At 44.9% G+C, this 21,527-nt stretch overlaps 1 protein-coding gene across 3 annotated transcripts; it reads right to left on the bottom strand.

Moving 5' to 3' along the window:
• Positions 1–350: 350 nt before the first annotated feature.
• On the bottom strand, positions 351–21,297 carry smoc2 (SPARC related modular calcium binding 2). Of its 3 annotated transcripts, none has more exons than XM_076166781.1 (13): positions 20,648–21,297; positions 15,045–15,207; positions 12,716–12,822; positions 12,416–12,515; positions 11,531–11,575; positions 9,053–9,136; positions 8,460–8,534; positions 6,667–6,853; positions 5,584–5,666; positions 1,955–2,054; positions 1,502–1,759; positions 1,326–1,363; positions 351–883 (listed from the first exon to the last, which is right to left on the bottom strand). In XM_076166781.1, exons 1-12 carry the CDS (start codon positions 20,720–20,722, stop codon positions 1,330–1,332), a joined length of 1,311 nt encoding a protein of 436 aa, XP_076022896.1. In that variant the 5' UTR covers positions 20,723–21,297; the 3' UTR covers positions 351–883; positions 1,326–1,329. The 3 variants fall into 3 exon arrangements, with proteins under 3 accessions (XP_076022896.1, XP_076022887.1, XP_076022905.1); XM_076166772.1 differs by having other exon boundaries at positions 1,512–1,759; XM_076166790.1 differs by having other exon boundaries at positions 1,512–1,759; positions 9,053–9,103; positions 20,648–21,296.
• Between the last annotated feature and the right edge of the window lie 230 nt (positions 21,298–21,527).

Below are 21,527 nucleotides of genomic sequence, written 5' to 3'. Positions count from 1 at the left end.
TCTTCAGTCTGAGTAAAGAATCGTTGTCAAGAACAGAAATAAGTATAAACCTTTTTTCCGCAATTTCAAAATGTTGCCTCGGGGGAATTGGCAAGCTGTCTGTTAATAGGATGATACACAACCATTGCTATGTATGACTAATACTTGGCTGTTAAGGACTGTGTCAACAAGGTGTTTTATGAAGAACACACCAAGAACACAGAAAATGGCAAAAACATTAAAAGGTGTATATGGTTAGAAGCAAAACATCATTGAGGACAATTAGGATTAGAGACAACCTAAAGCTTTCTTTGATCTATTTAACCTTTGTTGATGCTTTAAGACTGGCAGACCCACATGAAACAAAAAAGTACAGTATAAAACAGTTCTTTATTTCTAATAGACATTGTAACACATGAACATGAAGAATTTTTATGACTTATGTTTAGAACAATATTGCAAACTTGCTGTACAAGGAACAGGAAGAGACGCTGTGGGTCAGTACATGATTGATGGTGTGTTGGAAGTTCTTGGAGCCAGGGGGCAAACTAGCCATACATCTGCATTAACGTAACAATAAGAAGAAAAGTACAACAGGGCGGGGAACAAAACTCAATATCACACATGACAACTTGTACAACTCTGAAAAGTATACGTTTAGACACACAAAGGACACATACATTGTATGTGTTAAATAATTTTTGTCAGGACATAAAAAGCTAACCTACATCATTCACAGATTCAGCAGTCTGTTTAAATACCTTATTTCTACAAAGTGAATTTACATTTTTTAAAGTACAAAGTGCAAATACTATGGTTTCCATTATTGCCGATTGGTGAGGCAGAATCTCCACGGGGGAGGGAAATCTCTGTTGTTGGCTTAGCCTTGCTTCTTGGTGGGATTCTGAGAAGACAGAATGATAGGTAGATGAAATCTCGGCATGTTAGTGTTTGACTGCAGTCATTTTGACAAATAACATTACATAGTTTTGTCGTGACTGTTCATACACTGTCTCAAATCTATTTAAACAATGCTGCAATAACATTATAATCAGCCTGATAACTGTAATGCAGCTGGTATTTTCTACAAGCACTGACACCCATGGTGTTAGATGCACTGTTTTTGTCTTTTATCAATTTTCTCAGAACAAATATTTATTTGATGAATAAGGTTTTTACATGCTTCTACTAATACCAGGTCAGCAGCTGTCAAAGTAAGTAAAAACAATCAAGTAAACTACTCAGTGTTTCTGTTTGTATAATCTTGTTTCAAACTGATTTTTCCAGATAAAAGCAATTCAGTGAAAAGCAAAGAACAAGTGGGGTTGTAAAGGTTCTTTACTTACCAGTCTACTGGGAGGTAAGCCTTCTCCTGTTTTGGCCCCTGTGAAGCAAAGTAACATAACTCTTAACCAGCATTTTAAGTTATCACTGTGTATGCCATTTAATATTTGCCATAAAAATCACAACCATCGAAAAGGTTAATTTGTAGAGGGACAATGCACATAGACCGAAGACTGACTTCTGTTCACCTTCCTCCTTGGTCACCCCCAGGCAGCCCATCAACTCCTGCAGGGACAGCGCTTTGTCATTACTGATGTCGCAGTACTCCACAAACTTCTTCACACACTTCTTGGGCTTGGATTTCTTGCGCAGGAAGCGTTTGAAAGGCTTGATCTCCTTCTTGCCAATGTCTCCACTGGAGTTTTTGTCCAACTGACTGAAATACCAGTGGACCACCCTCTCCTCCAGAGTATGGCTGGGATCTGGCTCAGCCATCCTAAATGAAAAAGATCATTACATCGGGTCATCATAGTAATACATGTATGTAGAGCACCACCTGTCATAGAAGTCCAACATTATCCAGCTTTTCACTTCAACTAGAAGCAGCGGCTGCATCATAGCACACTTTTGTGTCTTTGACGCAGTAAACTGACTAATCGTAAGCTGAGGAAATCCACTGGCAGTGTCATACCTTCCGGCGGATGCTGGATCTGTGACAGCGTGAACCATGTCTGTCGACAGCGCATCAAGAACACTTGTCAGGAACTCTGTTTTCTTTGCCCCAGGACAGCCTGGTAAGTAAAACACAGAGACCTGAATGAATGTGTGTGAGCATGCATTATGCAGTGGAAATTGAAGTAAACATTGGTATATGTCAGCAAACATAGGGAGATGATCCCTTTCCCAAGCCTTTGCAACAATGTGGAATGCTGCCATCATAGGTGGCCTAATAAATGTCTGGGCAGGGACGTCATAGAACAGACAGCATGGTTTCAATGTGAACAGAGGTTAAAGACAGCAGAGGAGACAAAAAAACCCCAGACAAGACTGTCGCATTTGTCTTTTACTCCCTCTTATAAAGTGTCAGACCTCCCCTCATCTGGAGAAGGAAGACAGTACCTGCCAATCATCCTAGAGGCCCCCAGACTAGGTGTTACAGGGTTTTTGACAGCTGCAGGCATTGAAAAAGGCAGTACGGACAGGAAGGTTTCACCTGAGACATGAAGAGGACCAAAGCACAGCTCTGGCAAACACATTTAGGACTTAGGTTCAAACTTTATAAAGCAGAGAGAATTGATAACACATCCCAAAACAAGAGAGAAGCATTATTACATCCAAAATGAAGGGAAAAAAATAAAACAAGGGACAACTGAGGTGGAATGACCCTAATGATAGTGATTGTCTGTTAGGCCATATAGTTTTAAGAGTGAGGGGGCTATGGTTTGTTCTGGAAGAGCTGAAGGCTATGGAGGCCTGAGAGATTCCTGGATTCCTCTCCCGGCTCTCCTCTGCTTTCCCAGTCAGTCTTCCCCCTGCTTTTCTGTCCGTGGAGACCAAATTCTCCAGGCTTTGCTACTCTTTTTATGGCCCAGGCCTGCGGGGCCAGATTCTCCTGTGCTAGAGATAATAGCATGCTTTTCCCCTCTCTACCAGGTGGCGACCAGCATTGGTGTAAATACCCGTCACCCAGGTTCATCAGCCTGCACCGGGCCAAGGGTTGAAAGAGTCACACGTCAAAAATATTCTCTTATCTCCTTTGCATGTTTAGGTAACTTGCGTTGAGTAGGCCTTCCATGACCCAGGACCAGTAAAATAATGGCCATATTGGTGCCTATTGTGGTGTCTAAATTCAAAGTCAATTGCACATTCAAAAGTCTTTATATCTGGCTACCGGCTGAAGATACTTGTGAGATGCAATGGGACTAGTTTGAGGCGCAGTGATGCTGTTGTCACTCAAAGGAAACGACCATTTTCGTGGCAGCTGTCTAATTCTGTAGTCATTATAATTAAGCAAGACTTTGACAGATGTCAGACGGAATCAAGGTAAAGTTCATTTAATGTTGAAGAGACGTTCACCGCTATTCATCCACCTTCATATACTATAAATCTATAACCTGTGCCCTGTAAATAGCTGGCCAGTAGGTGCATGTTTGCCTCTGTGTTACAGTCAGTGAGAAGCAATGTTATTCTATAGAGCCACATGGGGCAGAGGCCTGTCAACACTCACAGCCACAGGTCCCAATGCCTGCCCCAATGCTATCCCATGATCCCACTCTGGGGAGAAGGCAAGCCAAATACTCTGCTTTCCTCTCCTGCACCTTTTAGGGCGAGTTGCTCCTTTCTTGCATCTCGCCCCATAAACCTCTCAACACCAGCGCTTCAACAGTGAATGGTTTGCCATGATGTGAAGGCAACATTTATAATTATCCCCGGTTTATACAGTAACAGGTTTTACAGCCATTGACGCAATTGCTCATAAAGAAAACAAGATGCTACATTTTCCGACTCTGTCCCAGTTTGTTGTATAATGGCAGACCTGGCTGATATGGTACAGGTTTCTTTGACAGCTTTAGAATGACTTCAATGCACTCATGTGCATGTGTGTTGGGTGATTGCGTGACTCAATAAGTATATTGTTTTCTGTTCTGCCACTGCACATTGAGGTGGTGTTATGTTGGGCTTGAGGTCTTTCTTGTGGGGTAGCAGTGGCTGTTTTCCACTTCATCACCACCTCCTCATACTTTCTGCTGTCAGTTAAACACTGTAATCGTTCCTGCTCAATAGCATAGCAATAATATACATAATATATGTATATATCCAGTGCCTGGAAGGCAGAAATTTGTTGGTCTTGGGAGCCTTCACCTGTGACTGTCCCACTGTTTGATATACATTGTACAAGTGTCCTCAATGCCTGAGCAGAGACAGAGTGCTGCTCAATGCTAAATGCAGCACCTGCGAGCACAGAGCACAGCCCCGGCCTGGCACACTGTTACATAAACAGTTGTGGATTGGATGGAACAGTGGCACCTCTGTTCATATGCTGCTGGATTATTAACGTGTTTACCAAACCACCAAAAACAGCCAAAGACAGCAAACTTGCCAAGCACCTTTCAGCTATAAAGCGTGATTCTGTTATACAGAGCACCTGAAAGGCATAACACTATTACATATTTGCCACATGTTTTATGATGATTGAATTAAAGAATAAATCAAATATAATCAAATTTGTGAATGAATATTTCAAAATTAGAAAACAAAGATTAAGTCTAAGTCTAAGCTGCAGACGTGCTGTGCAAAATCAGAGAAACTGACACTTATAACATCACATCAACAGGTACTTCTTATTGGTGCTGAACTAAACTAAAGTCATTCCTTGGTAAGTTGGACGCTCTAAAAGGTTTGGCAGTTTGTTTAATGCTTTTTGCAGTTTTCAGTATCAACAGGAGACTTCGATGTCAAAGGTATCTGTTTCCTGAACTCCTGGCATCTCTTGGACAGTTGCTGAATAGTGGACCCCATATGACTAATAATTTCACTCATAGAGTTAACCTTTTAACAGCTTTGTTTGCAAGGTCTCAAGGTCCGTGTTGAGCAGATGCGATGACATATTGTAGCGAGGAAGTTTGAAAGATAAACAATGCAAATAACACCCATGTTATCAAAGTACTGAATAAGACTATGTATACTATATATAGGACTAAGTGCTATCATCATTTTACAGTGACCAAAAGTTTGAGTAATTATCTGATCTGTTCTATCTCTTTCATCTACTGCATCCTGCATACCAACTGTCACACACTGTAAATCTATTGCAACTTTAAAGCTGCATAGATAAACATTTTGTCTTTGCAATTTTCTTACTTTTAAACTTTTTAGAGTGGAAAATCTCGACTGCTCACTCAGGCCCACCTGTAACTAAGTCTTCATTGCTGCCCCTGTTTAATTATCTACACTGTTTCCAATCTATCTATCATTACCCGTCTCTGGCATCCTACTATCCATTATCTCCCCCAGGCTGTTTCTCTTCTGGCCCTATCATAGCTCGATCCTCCATCTCCCCACGTCTGCTGAGGATTACACTTCCCCCGATGTGTTTCTGTCTCCTTGCTTATTGGCCAGTGTGGGGCAGTATCTGGCAATCCTCAAGTCTTTATCTAGCATTTCCTGAACCAACAGTGCTAATGATGTCAACAAACACACACGCTGTTATCACAAGCTCGGAGGCGGCTGCAATTGGAGGCCCGGCGGCTGAAGAACTTTGCCATGTGGTCTGAATAGAGAGGCAAAACAGAGACTGATCCAAATCTTTGGAAAACCCACCTTGGAGATGTCTGCTTCTGTAATGGTCCTTAGGTTTCGTGGGATGAGCCCTGGCATTGCCGTCACACTTTGGCTGTTCATATCTGTGACGAGAAAATTCACTGTTGGAAAATACCAGTTTACTCGAAATGCGATGGGTCATAGGCAATGCATGCAATAAGAGTAAATCTCTCCTTGTTGTAAAATCAGAGAGGAATCCCATGTTTTCCAATTACCCCTGTACAGTTAAATCTCAGGGATTTGAATAATTGCTTGTGGCTAAGCAGAGGTTGTAAAACAGGTCCAAAAAGAGCGGAAGGATTTGAGGTGGTATATGAGGACAGAATGCGGGATAGAAATTCAAGAAATACAGGCAGTGAGAGAGAGAGAGAGAGAGAGAGGGAGTGTGTGAGAGAGAGAAAAACAGTGAAAGACAGTGAAAGAGAGAACGCGAGCAAACAAGAGAGCGAAGGAGGCAGACAGGGAGCGTGGGACACAAGGAAGCTTTCATGGCGTCCCTTGGAGAGCCGGCAGAGCCCCGGTTGCTGCTGTGCCACTGGGCCAAAAGCTGGCCTGGGACGAGGGAAGGGAAGGGGGGAAATCCACGCTTGCATATATGTGTGCTAATGCGCCGTCTGGCACGCTGCCTAGAGCCATGTTAATCTGATACCCAGCCACGCTGTTCAATAAAAGTGTACTAATGTCCCTCTCTGCCAGCCTGACTGACCTTTGACCTGCTGCTCACCATACCCTGACTCGCCATGTCTTATATATACTCCCATCTCCATGTTTCAATCAGGTTTATGTGAAATGGACAATATACTTCACGCTTGTGCCTAAACACTTCGCAAAGAGGCAAACGGTAAGTAGAAATAAGAAGAAATAAGAATGATTATTGGTTTTACTCCAAGGAGGTTAGAAAGAGAATTTCAATGTCTGACTCAAAGGAACGTTGCTTGAACAGATACATACCAACACAGGTCATCTATTTGCATGATAACCTCTTTATCAACTGGCCCGTCTGATGACTGCTCAGTGTGAGATGACAGACCAGGAAACCTCATCAGTACTGTGTTTCTAAAATCAATACTAGTGCAGTCTCACCTGGTGGAGGTGCCAGGTATGGGTCGGCCAGTGTCCACCAGCACACACCAGCAGTAGCCGGTGGAGGGGTGGCACTGGACTGGCTTGTACAGGCCTCCAAGAGCACAGTCGGGAACGAACACGGCGTCGTTCTTGTGCTGCCTGGCCTCCTCCTGGGCTGACTGCTGCTCCTGGTCACATGAGGAGGCTGCAAACAAGGAGAGAGGGTCAGAGGTTGGAGAGGAGTAAAGTGGAGGCATCAGTAGATAGTCCCAGAGACACACTCACAACCTGAAGGTCAAACCAGCCAAGACAGCATGTACTTAGGTGGTCTGGGTCACGTGACTCACACACACACACACAAAGTGAATAACTGGAGTGTTCCCGAAAGAGATTTGTTTTACACACTGCATGTATGAATGAATTGCTTTTGAAAGTGAAATGCTTCCCACTGCTCTCAGGACAACAGGTCTAACCGCTGAGCAACATCCCTGGACGAGGAGGAGGAAGAGGAGGACGGGGTTCAGCGGTGGAGAGGACAAAGGCTTTTGAGGATGAGTGCTTGGAGACAGTGTGTGTGGACTGCTCTATCTGCCCCCCGTGGCACTGTTTACGGACATTAACAGGCTAATGACTATGCACCGCTCCCTATGCCCCGAGTTAAGTAAATATTTTGACACCCGACTGCCCTCTGTGAATGTGTGTGACAGAGAGAAAGACAAGGCAAAGACAAAACAGCGGTCAGTCGGGCCTTCGCTTCATTCTGTCTCAGTCACACACTCGAACACGCTGACACACTACCGCAGTGTATTGTAAAGCACCAGGGATCTGTGTGTTTATATGTTGGAAATTCCCAGCGCAAATCTTAATGCTTCCTGATCCTTTCCTTTATCCACATGCACAGAGAATACCATCATTTCAATGGGAGTGAGGTGGGTTTGTACAGAGCCTCAGCAGGATCTAATCAGACGTCTTTTTTTTTTTCATCCATCTCTGCCACGCAGCTCTCCAACTGAGATTTGAGCCTCAAACTCCTTTGCCAGCCGGGATGGAAGCAGAGCCCTTCTGGCCATAAGGGCTTTCATCGCCAATCTCTCCATCTCTCTGTTGCTACCCTCCAGGCTCAGAAGCTACTGCGGGATTATAGATATCCCTTTTCTTTGTTTATTTTCATTAGAAATCTTTGCCCACACAAAAGAGCCCAAATGAAATGCCTCCCCGCTTTCTGAACCAACTCTCTTCGCTCCAGTTCCTCTGTATGGACTCTCTTTGTTGGGGAGGGTGGGTTTGTTTCACCCCCAATACCCCAAAGAGCACATGGTAATCAAAACCATCAACGCTGCATTTTTCAGGCTTTTTTATTGGTTGTAAATTATGATAATGGGATTCACACACACACACAAACACACACACATGCATGCTGTGTTTTTATCTTCAGGCTGGCCTCAGCATAGCATTGTTTTATTGAGTTGCAATGGTTTTCAACCAAAAGCAAAGATGCAATTAATCTGTGCGATGAGATCAACGTGCGTGTCTTTAAGAGGAGATCAGCACAGAAGAATAGGAGCGACTGTGCCATGTGCTGATAATTACAGATGCGCAAAGTGAAGAGCCGCAGAGAAACGCAGATCCTCAAAGGGCCGATGCGCTCCAACACCAGAATGTATTGGTTTCACAACCCACCATCTGTCCTTAAAAGACAGGAACAGCCTCAAACCACCATTGCTCATACTAGTAGGAAAAAGCCAGCCTGTGCTTTGGGTTGAGGTCAGCAAATACCCGATACACTGTTTCAAGTGTTTTTTGAAACTCACATGGTGCTCTGGTTCTGTTGTTCTGTCGGCTACGGACCTGCTCCGTCCACAGTGTCGGATACTGAGAAATAATATCTGAAAGAATTCAGGGAGACAGTTTTATTAGGTTCAATAGGAAACACAGACAAATATCAGCTAACTCAAACTTGGTGGTTCCAAAACACACAGATTGTAACTTGCACATCAAGGTTATTGCATCTCCCACTGCTGGAGCTGATATAGTAAGTCGTGATCGGCACTGCAGAGGAACATGGCAGAGTTGGGTAAACTCTGACCTATGAGTGGAAGTGCGACGCTCCCTCGTGTCTCATCAAATGCACACGTAAATATGAAATGGTTCAACAGAACTTCCTTTTCAAAATGTAATTCTTGGCTTCCTTTTTGATAGCGATGGATTCACTTCACTCAACTACATGTTAAATGGATCTTTCTGACATTTGGAAATGAATGGGAACAAAAGTGTCCAAGATGTCTGGTAAAAAACTAATTCCCAACATCCTCACACATGGTGTATTCATGGACCAGGTGTCACATTTTACATCAAATGTATGGGAATGGCTAAAAGGGGAGAAACTCCACAGAGAAACACTCACCTTCTTCATCCGCAGCAGGCTGTGGTTCCACCACTAGGCCAGCAGACTCATCTGCATTTAGAATGGAGAATATTTGCAAGGAGACTACAATTACGAGAGTAAGCTACATGTGAGCATGTGAGTTACATTTTGTGAGATTTGCACATTGCCCGGCCAAGGAGAACAGAGGTAGAAGAGGTAGAGGTAAAGAGAAGGGTTGGTACATTGAAGGCAGTGGGAGAGGAGGAAACACAAAACTAAAATGTAGTGGTTGTATATCCCCATGGCTTCTCGTTAAAAAACAAGAGGAATCGTAATGCTATGGAGGACAGATTGAGGTCAGTCAAATGAAATGAGGAGAGAATGAGGATCGGTCGTCCCTGCTGTTCTCCTCTGTCCCCTCCATCCTCGCATTGCCTGCATGTGAGAGCTGTGTGAGGGTGAGAGAGGAGGGAGGCACACAAGGGATGAAGAGAGCAAATGCCATCCAGCTCAGTGTTTGTTTGGGTTCTGTTTGTTTGTTTAATTTGCGGTAGAAGGGAGACAGAGATGGAGGATTTGGCCCGCTTAGGGTAAAACCCGCGGCCGTAGGTGTGGTTAACCTCAGTGCCGGTCACTCATTCTGAGGCTCTGTTAATGCATAAGCCAGGCTGTCTCTGCAGCCCTGATGGTGGCTCGGGGGGCTTCGTCCTTGACTAACATCTTTTCTTAAACAACAAATTCTCCATTGCAAAACCAGAATTGGACATTCAACATCGAAGTTTGTGATGCCAAGCGATATTTTCCTGAAACATGCTTGGTGCATAAGAATGCATACGTTCGCTTGGACTGATAGGAGACATGTTATTACTTTTGCTTACTTATGTATGGAAATGCCATTTAAAAAGTATATTTATGATTTGGATTTACGATAAACCACTAATGACCTACTCTTACTTTGCGGCCTTTTACATGACTGTAACACCTCTTTTAGCATGTGCCAGGAAATCCCCGCGCTATTTGTGGTCATACAGCATTACTTTTACTGCTGTTTGTCAGTCATCAGCCACAAATGATTCCAGAATGTGAATGAATTCATCAAGTTGAACACCAAAAACTGGGTTATAGTACTTGGGTTTGGTGTTTAAACACTTCACCAGTGTACTGGTGAAGAAGTTTTGAGAGTTTGGGAATGTTTAGGTACTGATGAGCTTCTGCTGAATCAAAATATTGATGCAATCATTGCTATTTTCAGTGCTGGCAAACCACAAATCTACAGTTTATTCTGCTTTTCACCGCTCTGTTTATTCAACCAGTTCAGATTGAACCACAATCCCTCTCCACCTCCCTACTCCCTCGCTCTCTCTCCCACCATCCCTCCCCACCCCCTCTAGACACTAATTTTGCATTCCCAGTTGATCTATGTCTAATGAGTTGGCCGGGCTCTGACAGACACTGTACCCAAGACTGTTTACAGAAACGGAGGCACAAACATAAATGTCACACTGGCAGAGATTACCCATGTGACAAACACAAGTGGATGCATATGCTCTCTCTCTCTCTCTCTCTCTCTCTCTCTCTCTCTCTCTGTCTCTGTCTCTCTCCCTCTCTCTCACACACACACACACACACACACACACACACACACACACACACACACACACACACACACAGACACACACATACACACACACACACACAGACACACACACACACACACACACACACACACACACACACACACACACACACACATTCATGCATACAAACATGCCCACTCTCTCACTCACATAAGGAATCAATCGGAAACCACCCAAATTACACTTTCTCCTTCTGAGTTTTTAAATCTCATCACTTAAACTAATTGTCCTGCAGTGGTATACAATATGTGCACTGGAGCCTGAGTGGTTCTGAATCTGGAAAAGGGCAGTAATTGATGAGGAGAGAAAGAGAGAGAGAGAGAGAGAGAGAGAGCATATTGTTATTAAAGTTCACTTCACTGCTGATGATTTCCTGTGATGAAAAAGAAGGGGGTTGAGAAAGCTAAATGTTAGAGAAGACTTCCATTCTGGCTGCTCTCCGGTTGTTTGGCTGCCTGGTAAAGACAACAGGCAGTTAAAGACACCATAGCTCTTGGTGGTGTGTGTATTGAAGCCCACCACAGCCTCTCCCTCTCTCTCTCTCTCTCTTTCTCGCTCTCTCACTCTTTCTCTCTCTCTCTTTTATATGAGCCCTTGGGCTGCTCGCACTCTCTCGATTGACAAAATATTGGAGAGGCAAGCCGTAACAGGCGACCCATCCAACACATGGCCAACACAGGTGCAGACAGAGAGCTACAAAAACACACACACACACACACACACACACACACACACACACACACACACACACACACACACACACACACACACACACACGTGTACAAGCATGCTCAGATAGACATGTACACATGTACACCCACAAGTGCAGTACACATATAAAAGAGCTTGCTTATGTTTTTGTCTTGAGTTGCATTCTCACCTGCTTTTCCTGGCTCTTTTGTTGTAGCTCTCTCTTGTTTTGATCCTGAAATTAAAGATTAATAAGGTTTACTGTCATATTTATGTTGTCACAGTATCCTTAATAATATAACAAATATTACAAGTTCTTGGTTTCTTATGGGCTTTTAGAATGTGCCCTCATTCTGCAGAACAATTATGAATAGGCATATGGAAATGTATATACAGTGGCATTTTTGCACTGCATATGCTTGAAGCTGGATCAGCATGTAAGTATTGATACCACTACAGCTGCTCTCATTGATACTGTAGCTTTCTCACAACTGACACAAGCAGCAACAAGGCAGCCCCACAGAGGCGCACAGGGGGAGGACATGTGGCATTGGTTATTTGATTGTTTGGTAGACGCCATCCTCCAAGAATACTTACATTCCTTACAGTTTAACTTTGTTGCCCAACTCTGCAGCAGGGCTTATTTGCACCACAGCCCTATGCCTTAAGCAATGCATAGTCCTTGGTGGCCCTCAAATTCTATGGCCTTCGGTCCACTCGCTGACCACTTTCCCACGGGACAGCAGAGAGCAACCCCCATGTGAAGAGGAATGGCAGCTGTTTTGCAGTACTGAATGTGATTGATTATCATTGCTTCACAAAAGTAAGCAGTAACCACATTCTAGTACACATCAGCCAATTTACATATCATATATCAATTGAGTTTTGATATGAAAGATCTGCAGTGCCGTCACATGTTAATACTGAATCTCCAGTGATGATCAACACATTGGAATCAATTCCAAACACAAACCACACCTTCTCTGCCTGGTAAACAATACGATGGATACACAGTACTACTGCCCAGCATCAGGTCTGATCCATATATATGAGATTGGACCCAGGAAGTATTTACCTTGGCATCGAGGTTTCTTATTGGCCACTGCTGAGCCGCTGATAGGTCGACCATTGGGCGTGACGCACCAGCAGTATCCAGTGTAGCTGTGGCACTGAACCTGTAAAGGACAATGTATGAAAACACAAGTTCAGCAGAACTTAAACCTCAAATTATAGCCTATGTAAGAATGAAATGTGGAGGTACTGAGCTACAAACACAGGAACAATTCAAGTTATACACAGATAGAAGAAAAGCCTCAAATTCTTCCAAAAACTGTGTTAGAAAGATTTATTCATATCAAAACATGATGCGTGTTACCTCACTGTATGTGCCATCAGGGTTGCATACAGGCACAAAGACCTGAGGGAAGAGCTTCTTGGCCTGCTGCTCTGTGTACTTCTTCTCTGCTACACATCTGGATGTGTCTGAGGAGAACCACAAATCATGACAATCCCAACACATCACAGAAAGGCACGATTCAGCCCACAGCTCAACTTTTTTATAATGCTGCACAAATGAAAACAAAAATATTCAAAGGCAGTGGTAGATGTTGAATCTCATTGAAGATGAAAAATGAAAGGAAAAACATGAGGGAAGAGGGAGACGGAGGGGAAATCAACTTAAAACCTTTCGGAAGCAGCAGATACTTGTGTGGCTGGGAATAGGACCAACACCCACGCTCTTATTAGGAGCAAGTCAGGCAAGCCTGCACCGTCCAGCCTAACGGCCAAGTGGTAAAGCCATTAGTGAGCGAGGCAGCTCGTGCTCCTTCTGGAGAGCATTCCAGTCACCCAAAAAAAGGGCTGATGCACAGGGAAAACCTGAGCCATCCCAAATGTCTCTCTGTCTTTCTCTCTCTCTCGCTCTCTATCCTCTTAAACCTCAAACCTCTTCACTTCATCCTAAGCTATAAATGTGGGTCACCAACTTTTCACCTGTGTACACCTCAAGTCCTTTCACATCTCACTGTCAGAGCCATGGATCATGGTCCCATTCCCGAGCTGCTTCATCTCACCTGGCCAACAGTCTCAGCTGTGCAAACTCTCAGGAAATGGTAGACAGGGATGAGTGGATGGTAAAGTTTGTGAAACATTTTAGCTGCCACACTGTGCTCGTCTGGCTGGCAGGTCCAAATCAAATTAAAACAATGACTCATCTTAAGTTTAAAAACAGTTGCCAGATTGGTCAGAAGGCTTTTTCTTGCTGGCGTGGCTTATGGTAGATTGCCCATTAGACACGTGCAGGGTAATGTGCGCTGGTTTCTCTCAGTCTACTGTGTATGTGTATGTGTGTGTGTCACTGTATTTGGTGTGGAGAGGGGGCAAGGCGCTGGATGTTCCCGATGGGGGAAAACGGAGAGTTGAAGAGCTCTAAAGTTAGCTCCAGTGGAAAAACCCAAAACCATCGTCCTTCTCCAGGGGGCTCCGACCAAAAAGCTGACTGGAAAAAATGACAGGACACTTGAATCATCTGAGCCCAGTGATAGAAAACAAATGTGGTGCCAGTCTCACCATCCTTAAACACAATCCCATCTCTGTGCTTTTAGGCCAGAGCAGCTCTCTGGTTTACTTGGGCTGCTGAGTAGGCTGCTGCAGAAGTCACACTCTGCCTTTCACCCCAGCCATCCACAAACAGAGGGGGGTCCACGCTCGTATAGACCCCAAGTTATTGACACATACAATACGACTTTCATGGACTCTCGTCCCTTTCAGCTTCTTAGCTGGAATCCTCTATTCGCTGTCCGCCACATCCAGATGTCCCGCTTAAAGACGTTACCATAGAGATCCAGCATGGGTATAAAATTGTGGAATGCTTTTCCATCACAGACTTCTTTTTAAGCAAAACCTCTCACTCACTCTGCTTGCATTGGTGATCTAATATTGTAATGTGTAAGAATGGGACATTGTCCCCAGTCTGTAGAGCGATGAACTAGCAGTATAGAGTAAGTGAGTGGGGCCGAGTTGGGGGTGGGAGGGGGGGTCGGCTGTGGGGTGTACGGGTTCTTCCTTCCAACGCTAAGCAACAATGAGGTAGTCTGTGAGCTGCCTGACCTTATTGGCTCTCTTTACCCTTTTGCTTTTCATCTCCAGTACACCATTGGTCCCATATGCATGGCCTCACTGCTAGTATTCACATATGATAGATGGTGGAAATGAGACCATTAATTCTTGTCAAGATATTTCTTCCAAATGGCTTTTGCCAGAGAGCATGTGCCTATTTCTAATCAATGAGGAAGTTGTTGGCTTTGATTTGCATTGGAAAGGAGACGAGGTCGGAGGACTTGGCCTGCTTAGGGTAAAACCTTGGCCTTGTGTGTGTATCTAGGCTGTTGATTTAGCTATATAACATTTTCTTGGGAGCAAAATTATTTACAATACAATTATTAAGTATGGATTCAAATCATTTCTCATTACAAATGTGTGCAATGAGGGCTCCTGCCATGCAATAGCACCGCCCCCCACCCCCCACCCACATACACTCCCTGCATCTGATCTACCAGTCCTGACAGTGTCGGCCCCACTCGTCCCCCCCACCACTCAAAGAATCAATTATGCTGAAATGAATTTAACCTAAAAGTTTCTACTATGACCCCCCTCTGCATGTTTGAGAGCATCAGGCGGCGCTGAAGCGTGACTCGTGACCTGACCTTTGCATGGCCCTCGGATGACCTCCAGCTGGGGGTCGCGGCACTTGGCTCGGAGGAACTCGCAGCGAGATGTGAAGGTTCTGCCGTCGGAGGCACACAGAGGTTTCCGAGGAGCTCCGCTGCATTCCATGTTACACTCCTTATCCTGATCGACCCGCAGAAACTGCAAAAGTGAGAAAGACAAACCGTAGGAGATAAGCAGAGAAAACTTTTGCAACTTACTCAATGAGCCGTTTCAGTCAATGATTCAGCTCGGCGCTAAAACAGATTAATTCTCCTGAGCAGCAGGTGTGAAGATTGGCGCTTGTGTAGGTGTAAATGCACAAACAGGCTTTTGAGCTTTATCCAGGAGGCGCCACATTTTGTCTGGTCTCAGTGTGCGTGGGCTAAGGGGTTGCAACAGTCTTGAGTGACACTTCCTCTCTCCTTTGTCCGTGCCAACACCTGCACAGGTATTCACCTGGAATAGCTACTGAGGATGCTTTACTCAGCCATGAAAAGAGACACAAGGATGCAGACTCCGGGCTCAACACATCAGATCACCTGTGTCAATGCCACCATTGTATCTGCCACTGGGGTCTGAAACCCCCTCGCCAGGCCGCACAAAGGGGCGGCAGCAATGAGGGGGTGGCAACAAGCTGTGACTGCTACAATGAATGAAAAGACAGTGAATAAGAGAGTTGCTGAATACACTAGACGTCAGGGAGCTTAATCTGACTACAGTGTAAGTGTTGATTTCATGTCTGCATGATTCATTCATTTGTGCAGAATAATGAATTGGTTTGAGTGGGAAAAAAACATGTGTGTGTACCCATGGCTTCAATGCAGGTGGTGTTTTCATCAGTCATAACCAGGGATAATCACTTCCCCATGCAGCTTACTGTCTTCTTCAACTCCTTTTTGTTCCTTGTAAATATTCGCATTAATGAGACAATTTTTCATTCTGTTTTGAAGCTTTTCTCATCCAATTAGAATAACATGTACAAATACCTAAAACCACTCAATGTCCTCTCTGTCAAGTATTCATAGCCAGACAGATTAACTGAAAGTCTCTCTCCTCCTCTCTTTTCTATATCTCTTTCACTCCCCGACTTACGAATCAATCCAAGGCACAAAGCAGAGAATCAAAGCCTTCACTTAAAGGTAAGCCATATAAATCCACTGAGAGATATCAAAAGAGAGAGGCCGGAGTAAGAGGAAGATCAAATCATGCATGAAGAGGGCAGGGTGATTGCCAATAAAAAAATTAGCTGTGTCTGACATCTTACAAATGAAGTGAGGGATGAGGTTTGGTAGCGGGCCGCTGCATTCAGACGAGCAGGGCTGCAGGGCTGCAGGGCTGCAGAGCTGCCTGCACCATGTTGCACCTGGAAGAGGGCTGGCTGGGAAGCCAGCATTGCCCAGGGCCAGGGGGAGATACAGCCCATCCTGTCAGCCCCGCTCATAAATCTTCCCAGGGGGAATCAGAGAGGAGAGGCCCGTTGGAACACATCGGAAAGGGAGCCGTGAGGGAGGGAAGGCGGAAAGATGAATCTTTCGGATTCAATGAAATATTTCATAAAGGAAATTTTATGAGCTCTTTCTTCCCCGCTTTTAAAACGTTGCTGTTACTTAATCTCAAACTTTGAGAACTGGAGATCTGGGCTCTTCCTGTTTTCCTCACAGTAACAGTCTGTATCTTTCTCAACATAGGCACTCCTCTTTCTCCTTTTGTACAGCAAAATAAGAGCGTGTTATTGACAATATGTTCATATCTGCAGTTCAATGTAACTAAGTAGAAAAAGTACTTTTAAAAAGGAGAGTGGCCTTCAGTTTCGGCTGTATCCCATTCAGGCTGAGACATATTAAAAGCACTATTATAACCTCTGCCATGTAACACATTCTGTCTTCCCAGGAAAATGTAGTGACAGCATAATTGACCTGAAGACGTCATAGCAGAGTAAACATATGACACTATTTGTGTCAATATTATGACAATAAGGACGTCATATTTGTTCTTTCACGTTTACTGGTGGTGGACAAATAATCTGCTAAAGATAAATGGACATGCAGTCCTGACACACTTCTCCATATCAAGCTGTTATGGCTGGGAAGAAGTTGCCTACTCATACAACCAGGAGATCCACAGTAACTGATGGGCCAGAGTCACGTTTCTGATTTACTGGTTTAGTTTTCCTCTCAGTCATTTCATGCTGGACTGGTACCATACAAGGAGCTTAAAGCCACTACTTAACTGGGACATTGAAGTAATCTCCCCATGCCTGCTTATTTCATTGCCTGTGTTCCTGTGTGTTCACTGGGGGTCCTACACCCCCCCGCCCCTCCTTGTTAGTGTCTCTGAGTTTCTTGGATTGTCTGCATCGTTGCATCTGACTGACAGTCTCCCGTCGGTGCAGCTTAGAGAAACCCCCCTACCCTCTCGTCCCTGTGTCCTCCCACACCAGTCAGGACATCCCTGTGTAGCGGTGACCTCCTCTCACCCTCCACCCTGTCTTTCACAGCTCACCCCTTCACATTAAGTCCAGCATGTGTGACAGGCAGGTCAGACTTAAGTTTCCGCATAGATCGCCGCAATACAAGACCAGTAACGGCCCAGAGAATGTTTGAGTGTGTCCAGCCATGCTTGTAGTGGGCTGCCAGCCTCGCCGCAATCCACACCGGCCACCCCAGTGCTCACAGTGCACCGCCATTATCACTATCAGCTCCAGCCAGTCAGCAGACTGACAACCCAAACAGAGTCATTCAGCAGCACAGCATCCTGCTAGATGTCCACTGTAGACCACACAGCAGAGTGCCAAGTGCCCACTAGTTTACTTTAAAGCTCCAAGAACTCAGCATGGAAAACAGTTAGCCATAAAATCAGCCACCCATGAAATCAGCCACCCATATTCTCTAAGTCTGGCAAAACATCAGTAAACACAGCACTCCATCCACGGGTTTGTTCAGAGTCACAATGGTGGAGCATGAGGATGAGTAAGATTTGAAAACCAGTGAGAGGAAGATGCTTTAGAGAGTAATGGTGTGTTGAGGACCTCTTCCTCCTATGTACTCTTAATAGTAGTTAGCTGTCTGCTCTGGATCTCGGTGTGTTTGGCCTGTGGTGATTGATGGACGAGGCTGAGGCATTGCCCCGACACTCCCCTGATGTCTCATTCCAATCTATCCAAGCCGGCATCATGCACTGCAACCTCCACCAGCTCCATCAAGTACTCGGCTTCTGCGCTGATTTCTTACAGAAACATACAAGACAGAACACATATTGTGACTCATGTCCATTTATTTCCCAAATCCTTTTTATGGCTCCTTTCAAACATCACTCTGTCTCTCTTTCTCCTTAGTTTGCTCTTTCCTTTCCCTTTTTCTTTGTGTGATCTCTCTTGGAAGATGGTTTTGCATCTGCTCAAATAATACAATAAGAGATTGGCAAAACAACAAGACAGACAAGAGAGGGCGAGACAGAGTGCAGACAGACGATTTTTTTGCAAGACCAACCAGCATACAAATCAAATCCTATTACCTCCCCCTGGCTCTGCGGCATTATGGGATTGAATGGAGTACTGAGGAGGCGAGCCTCCAGCAGAGAGCACATTGTAGGCTGATAAGGGCCTTCTGGACTGGGAGGCCCCTGCTTCCAGCTCCCCGAGAGGCCCCTCACACCACAGCCCTGCAGGGTCAATGGGGGCCCCAGCTGAGAGCCGTGGCAAACGTGTTAAATGGCCTTGGCGGGAGTTTCCTGCATAGACGCTTGGATGCAAAGGGGATCATTAGTTTCCAGCATGGTGGAAGGGGAAGAAAGTGACAGCCTTTAACCGGGCTATTAACTCAATCAAAGGAAAAGGCACTTAATTGCTGTGAAAAATGTGAAAAAGAAAGAGAGGTGGTGCGAGAGTTCCACAGATAGTCATGTGACCATAAAACAGTCTCAGTGCAGGTGCACCGTTTCCTGAAAGCATCGGGGCAACGGAGGCCATGTTATTGTGAAACTGCTCTGTGCAGGTTTAAAAATAAGGCAGTTCATTTCTGTTTGCCCTCGTCTTCTCACACACTATTTGAGACTTCCCAAAGCAGAGAAAAAATCTAGACTCATGAATAACCTGGGTCAGTATCCCATATGCTCAATTGCCTGTCCAACCTCAACTATGCACAAAATATCACATGTAGAGTTTGATGAAACCAACAATAACCCGTGATCTCCTGTGTCACTCAAACGATAAGTCATGAATCACATCACGAGTCTTTTCATAGCAGAAGTCCAGCACTCACACATGTGTTATTCTAATATTGAACAGAGTTACAGCTAAACATGGAATGAAACACTTTAGAATCTAGTATTAATCCCCGTTCATTGCTACAGTGAAGCCAAAAGCATTGTGGAGACACAGATTACAAACACACCTGAGTGTTTTGATGTGATTGGTGAATGTCAAGGACACAAAGAACTCTCAGTTAGGGTACTTTGTGTTTGTCTCTTTGTGCGCTTTTAAACGTCTGTGTGTGCGCAGTGAGACTTCAGAGCTGCATCTGCACAATGCAACACTTCCTCCCACATTCCACAATTCCACAGTGCCGTCAGGGAGAAAGGATCTGCGACCCCTCACCTGAAGGTTAACAACTCATAGCCATTTGTTTCCAATTGGATATTAAGGCATCTTCACACGGCCTATAAATAATGGTGCTGGGGAGGCGGCTGTCACATCAACCTCTAAATCAAGGGGGCAAGCCCCTGACATTGTGCATTCCGCTCTCTCCTCCTGTCTATCATTTCTCCCTTAGCGCCCGTACCTGCACTTGATCATGGCCATGAAATCCCTGTGTACTTTCTTCTAAGCATATTGAAGTTTGAGGGGAAATGGACATGATGCAGCTCCCTGTGCTGGCATTGCCCTGTGTGCTCCGCTGTTTTAAACACTACCACATGCTTTGGTACAACAGGCCTACTGGCATTAGCCCCTACAGACCACATTGTCATCAATGCTCTTGGATGTAAACCCATATATGCATATTTGGCCCCTGGGCCACCAGCTCAACAAGAGTGAACAGGAGAAAGAAGCAGGCGAGCAACAGGCTGGCAAACAGGTAGAGATACTGGAAGCAAAAAGATTTACCTGCCTGTGAAGTAAACCAGATATACCTAAGGTACAGAGACCCTGCAACACAGGGACATAGAGGTTCCACAGCTCAGGGAGAACATGGAGACCTGGTTTCCCCATGACTACCTTCTTACAGTTATTACAGTTGAAGTATAAAATAAAAGGAAACTAAATTTGCTGCAAAAATTAATTAAATAAGTGCCAACCTGTTTTGGAGAGAACGTGCATCTCATATTTCTGCATTTTTTTGTTATTGAATGATTCACATAGAAACCAAAAGGATTCTAAACACCGACATGATAAACCTGGATAAATGTTGACATGTGCATATAGTGGAAATTAACTGCATTTCTGTTGTGAAAAACAGTATTTGTCAGGCTTCCTCCAGCCTGTTCCATCTATTACGCACGAACACGCACGCGAATCCTTCACTTGAAATACACACATTTCTCACACACTAACTTTAACGATGTGTATTCTGGCTGTTTGTGGTTGTTGTGCGGGCATTCCTACCGTGAGTGCGGAGAACTTTTGAGTGCGCCCGGCGCTCAGCACACACAGGAACACCAGGAGCGGACAGACGCGCATCCTGACGCAGCTTGGCAATAAACTCTCCAAATTACGCACGGTCCTGAAATCACACTGCGTTGCCTGGACTTGACCAAAGCGCACAACACAACTCTAAAATAAGTGGCAAACGTTTAAAATCCCCAAATAGTCCTTCTGAAAAACATATATCAGCGGTGGAAAAGGGGGGTGCTGGTTTATGGTTCACTCCGTCTCCTTGGATTCGTCTGCCAAACTGTTTGTCTGTGTAGACACTCTCCTTATTTCTGGCAGAGCGATAAACCCCCCGTGTCCCTGACCTTTTCCCCTCCCTCGGTGTCGCTTCTCCCTTTCTCCCTCTCTCCAATTCGACTCCTTCTCTCCACACCCCCTCCCTCGACTTGGATTTTGCGGACTAAGATCCCTTATCGGATGCAGGCAGCTCCTCGCCGGCAGGTAAGATAGGTAGGTAGGCAGGTAGGTAGGTAGGTTCTGAAGGAAGAGGGTCTCCGTCTGCTGCTAGTATCTGAAGCAGGCACGTCAGGTATTCTGTTGGTTCACCCCCTTCTTCTTCTTCTTCTTATTTCTTGTTCGTCCTCCTTCCAAAAAAACCCACAAGAATAAGTCGTTGTTTCAGGGCGCGCACAGAGAGAGAGGGGGAGAGAGGGGGAGAGAGGGGGGGGGGGGGCTACTGGGCTACTGTATGCTGGGAGGCTCAGTCAGTATAATGATGAAACGCAGTTGCGCTCAGATTCTCACACAGCTCAGCCCGCTTTCCCTAACACACATTCACACACAAAGACATACACACCCAGCACATATAAACTTGAAAGTCATCTATAGACCC

Source organism: Genypterus blacodes, unplaced genomic scaffold (genome assembly GCF_046128005.1).
Source record: "Genypterus blacodes isolate CSIRO-AG114 ecotype Tasmania unplaced genomic scaffold, CSIRO-AGI_Gbla_v1 ptg000012l_1, whole genome shotgun sequence".
In the NCBI taxonomy this organism is placed as follows: domain Eukaryota; kingdom Metazoa; phylum Chordata; class Actinopteri; order Ophidiiformes; family Ophidiidae; genus Genypterus; species Genypterus blacodes.
The sequence above is the reverse complement of the archived record's forward strand: the minus strand, read 5'-3'. Positions and strand labels throughout refer to the sequence as shown.

Bases quoted from the DNA above. Each gene is read 5' to 3' on its own strand.
- smoc2 (XM_076166772.1), bottom strand. From the start codon at position 20,722: ATGCGCGTCTGTCCGCTCCTGGTGTTCCTGTGTGTGCTGAGCGCCGGG. The intron at 9,137-11,530 runs GTGAGAATGCAA...TCGTAATTGTAG, and splicing joins AAAAGAGCCAGGAAAAGCAG to TCTCCTTGCAAATATTCTCC. The intron at 2,055-5,583 runs GTGGGTTTTCCA...TTTACTTACCAG, and splicing joins CAGAAGCAGACATCTCCAAG to GCTGTCCTGGGGCAAAGAAA.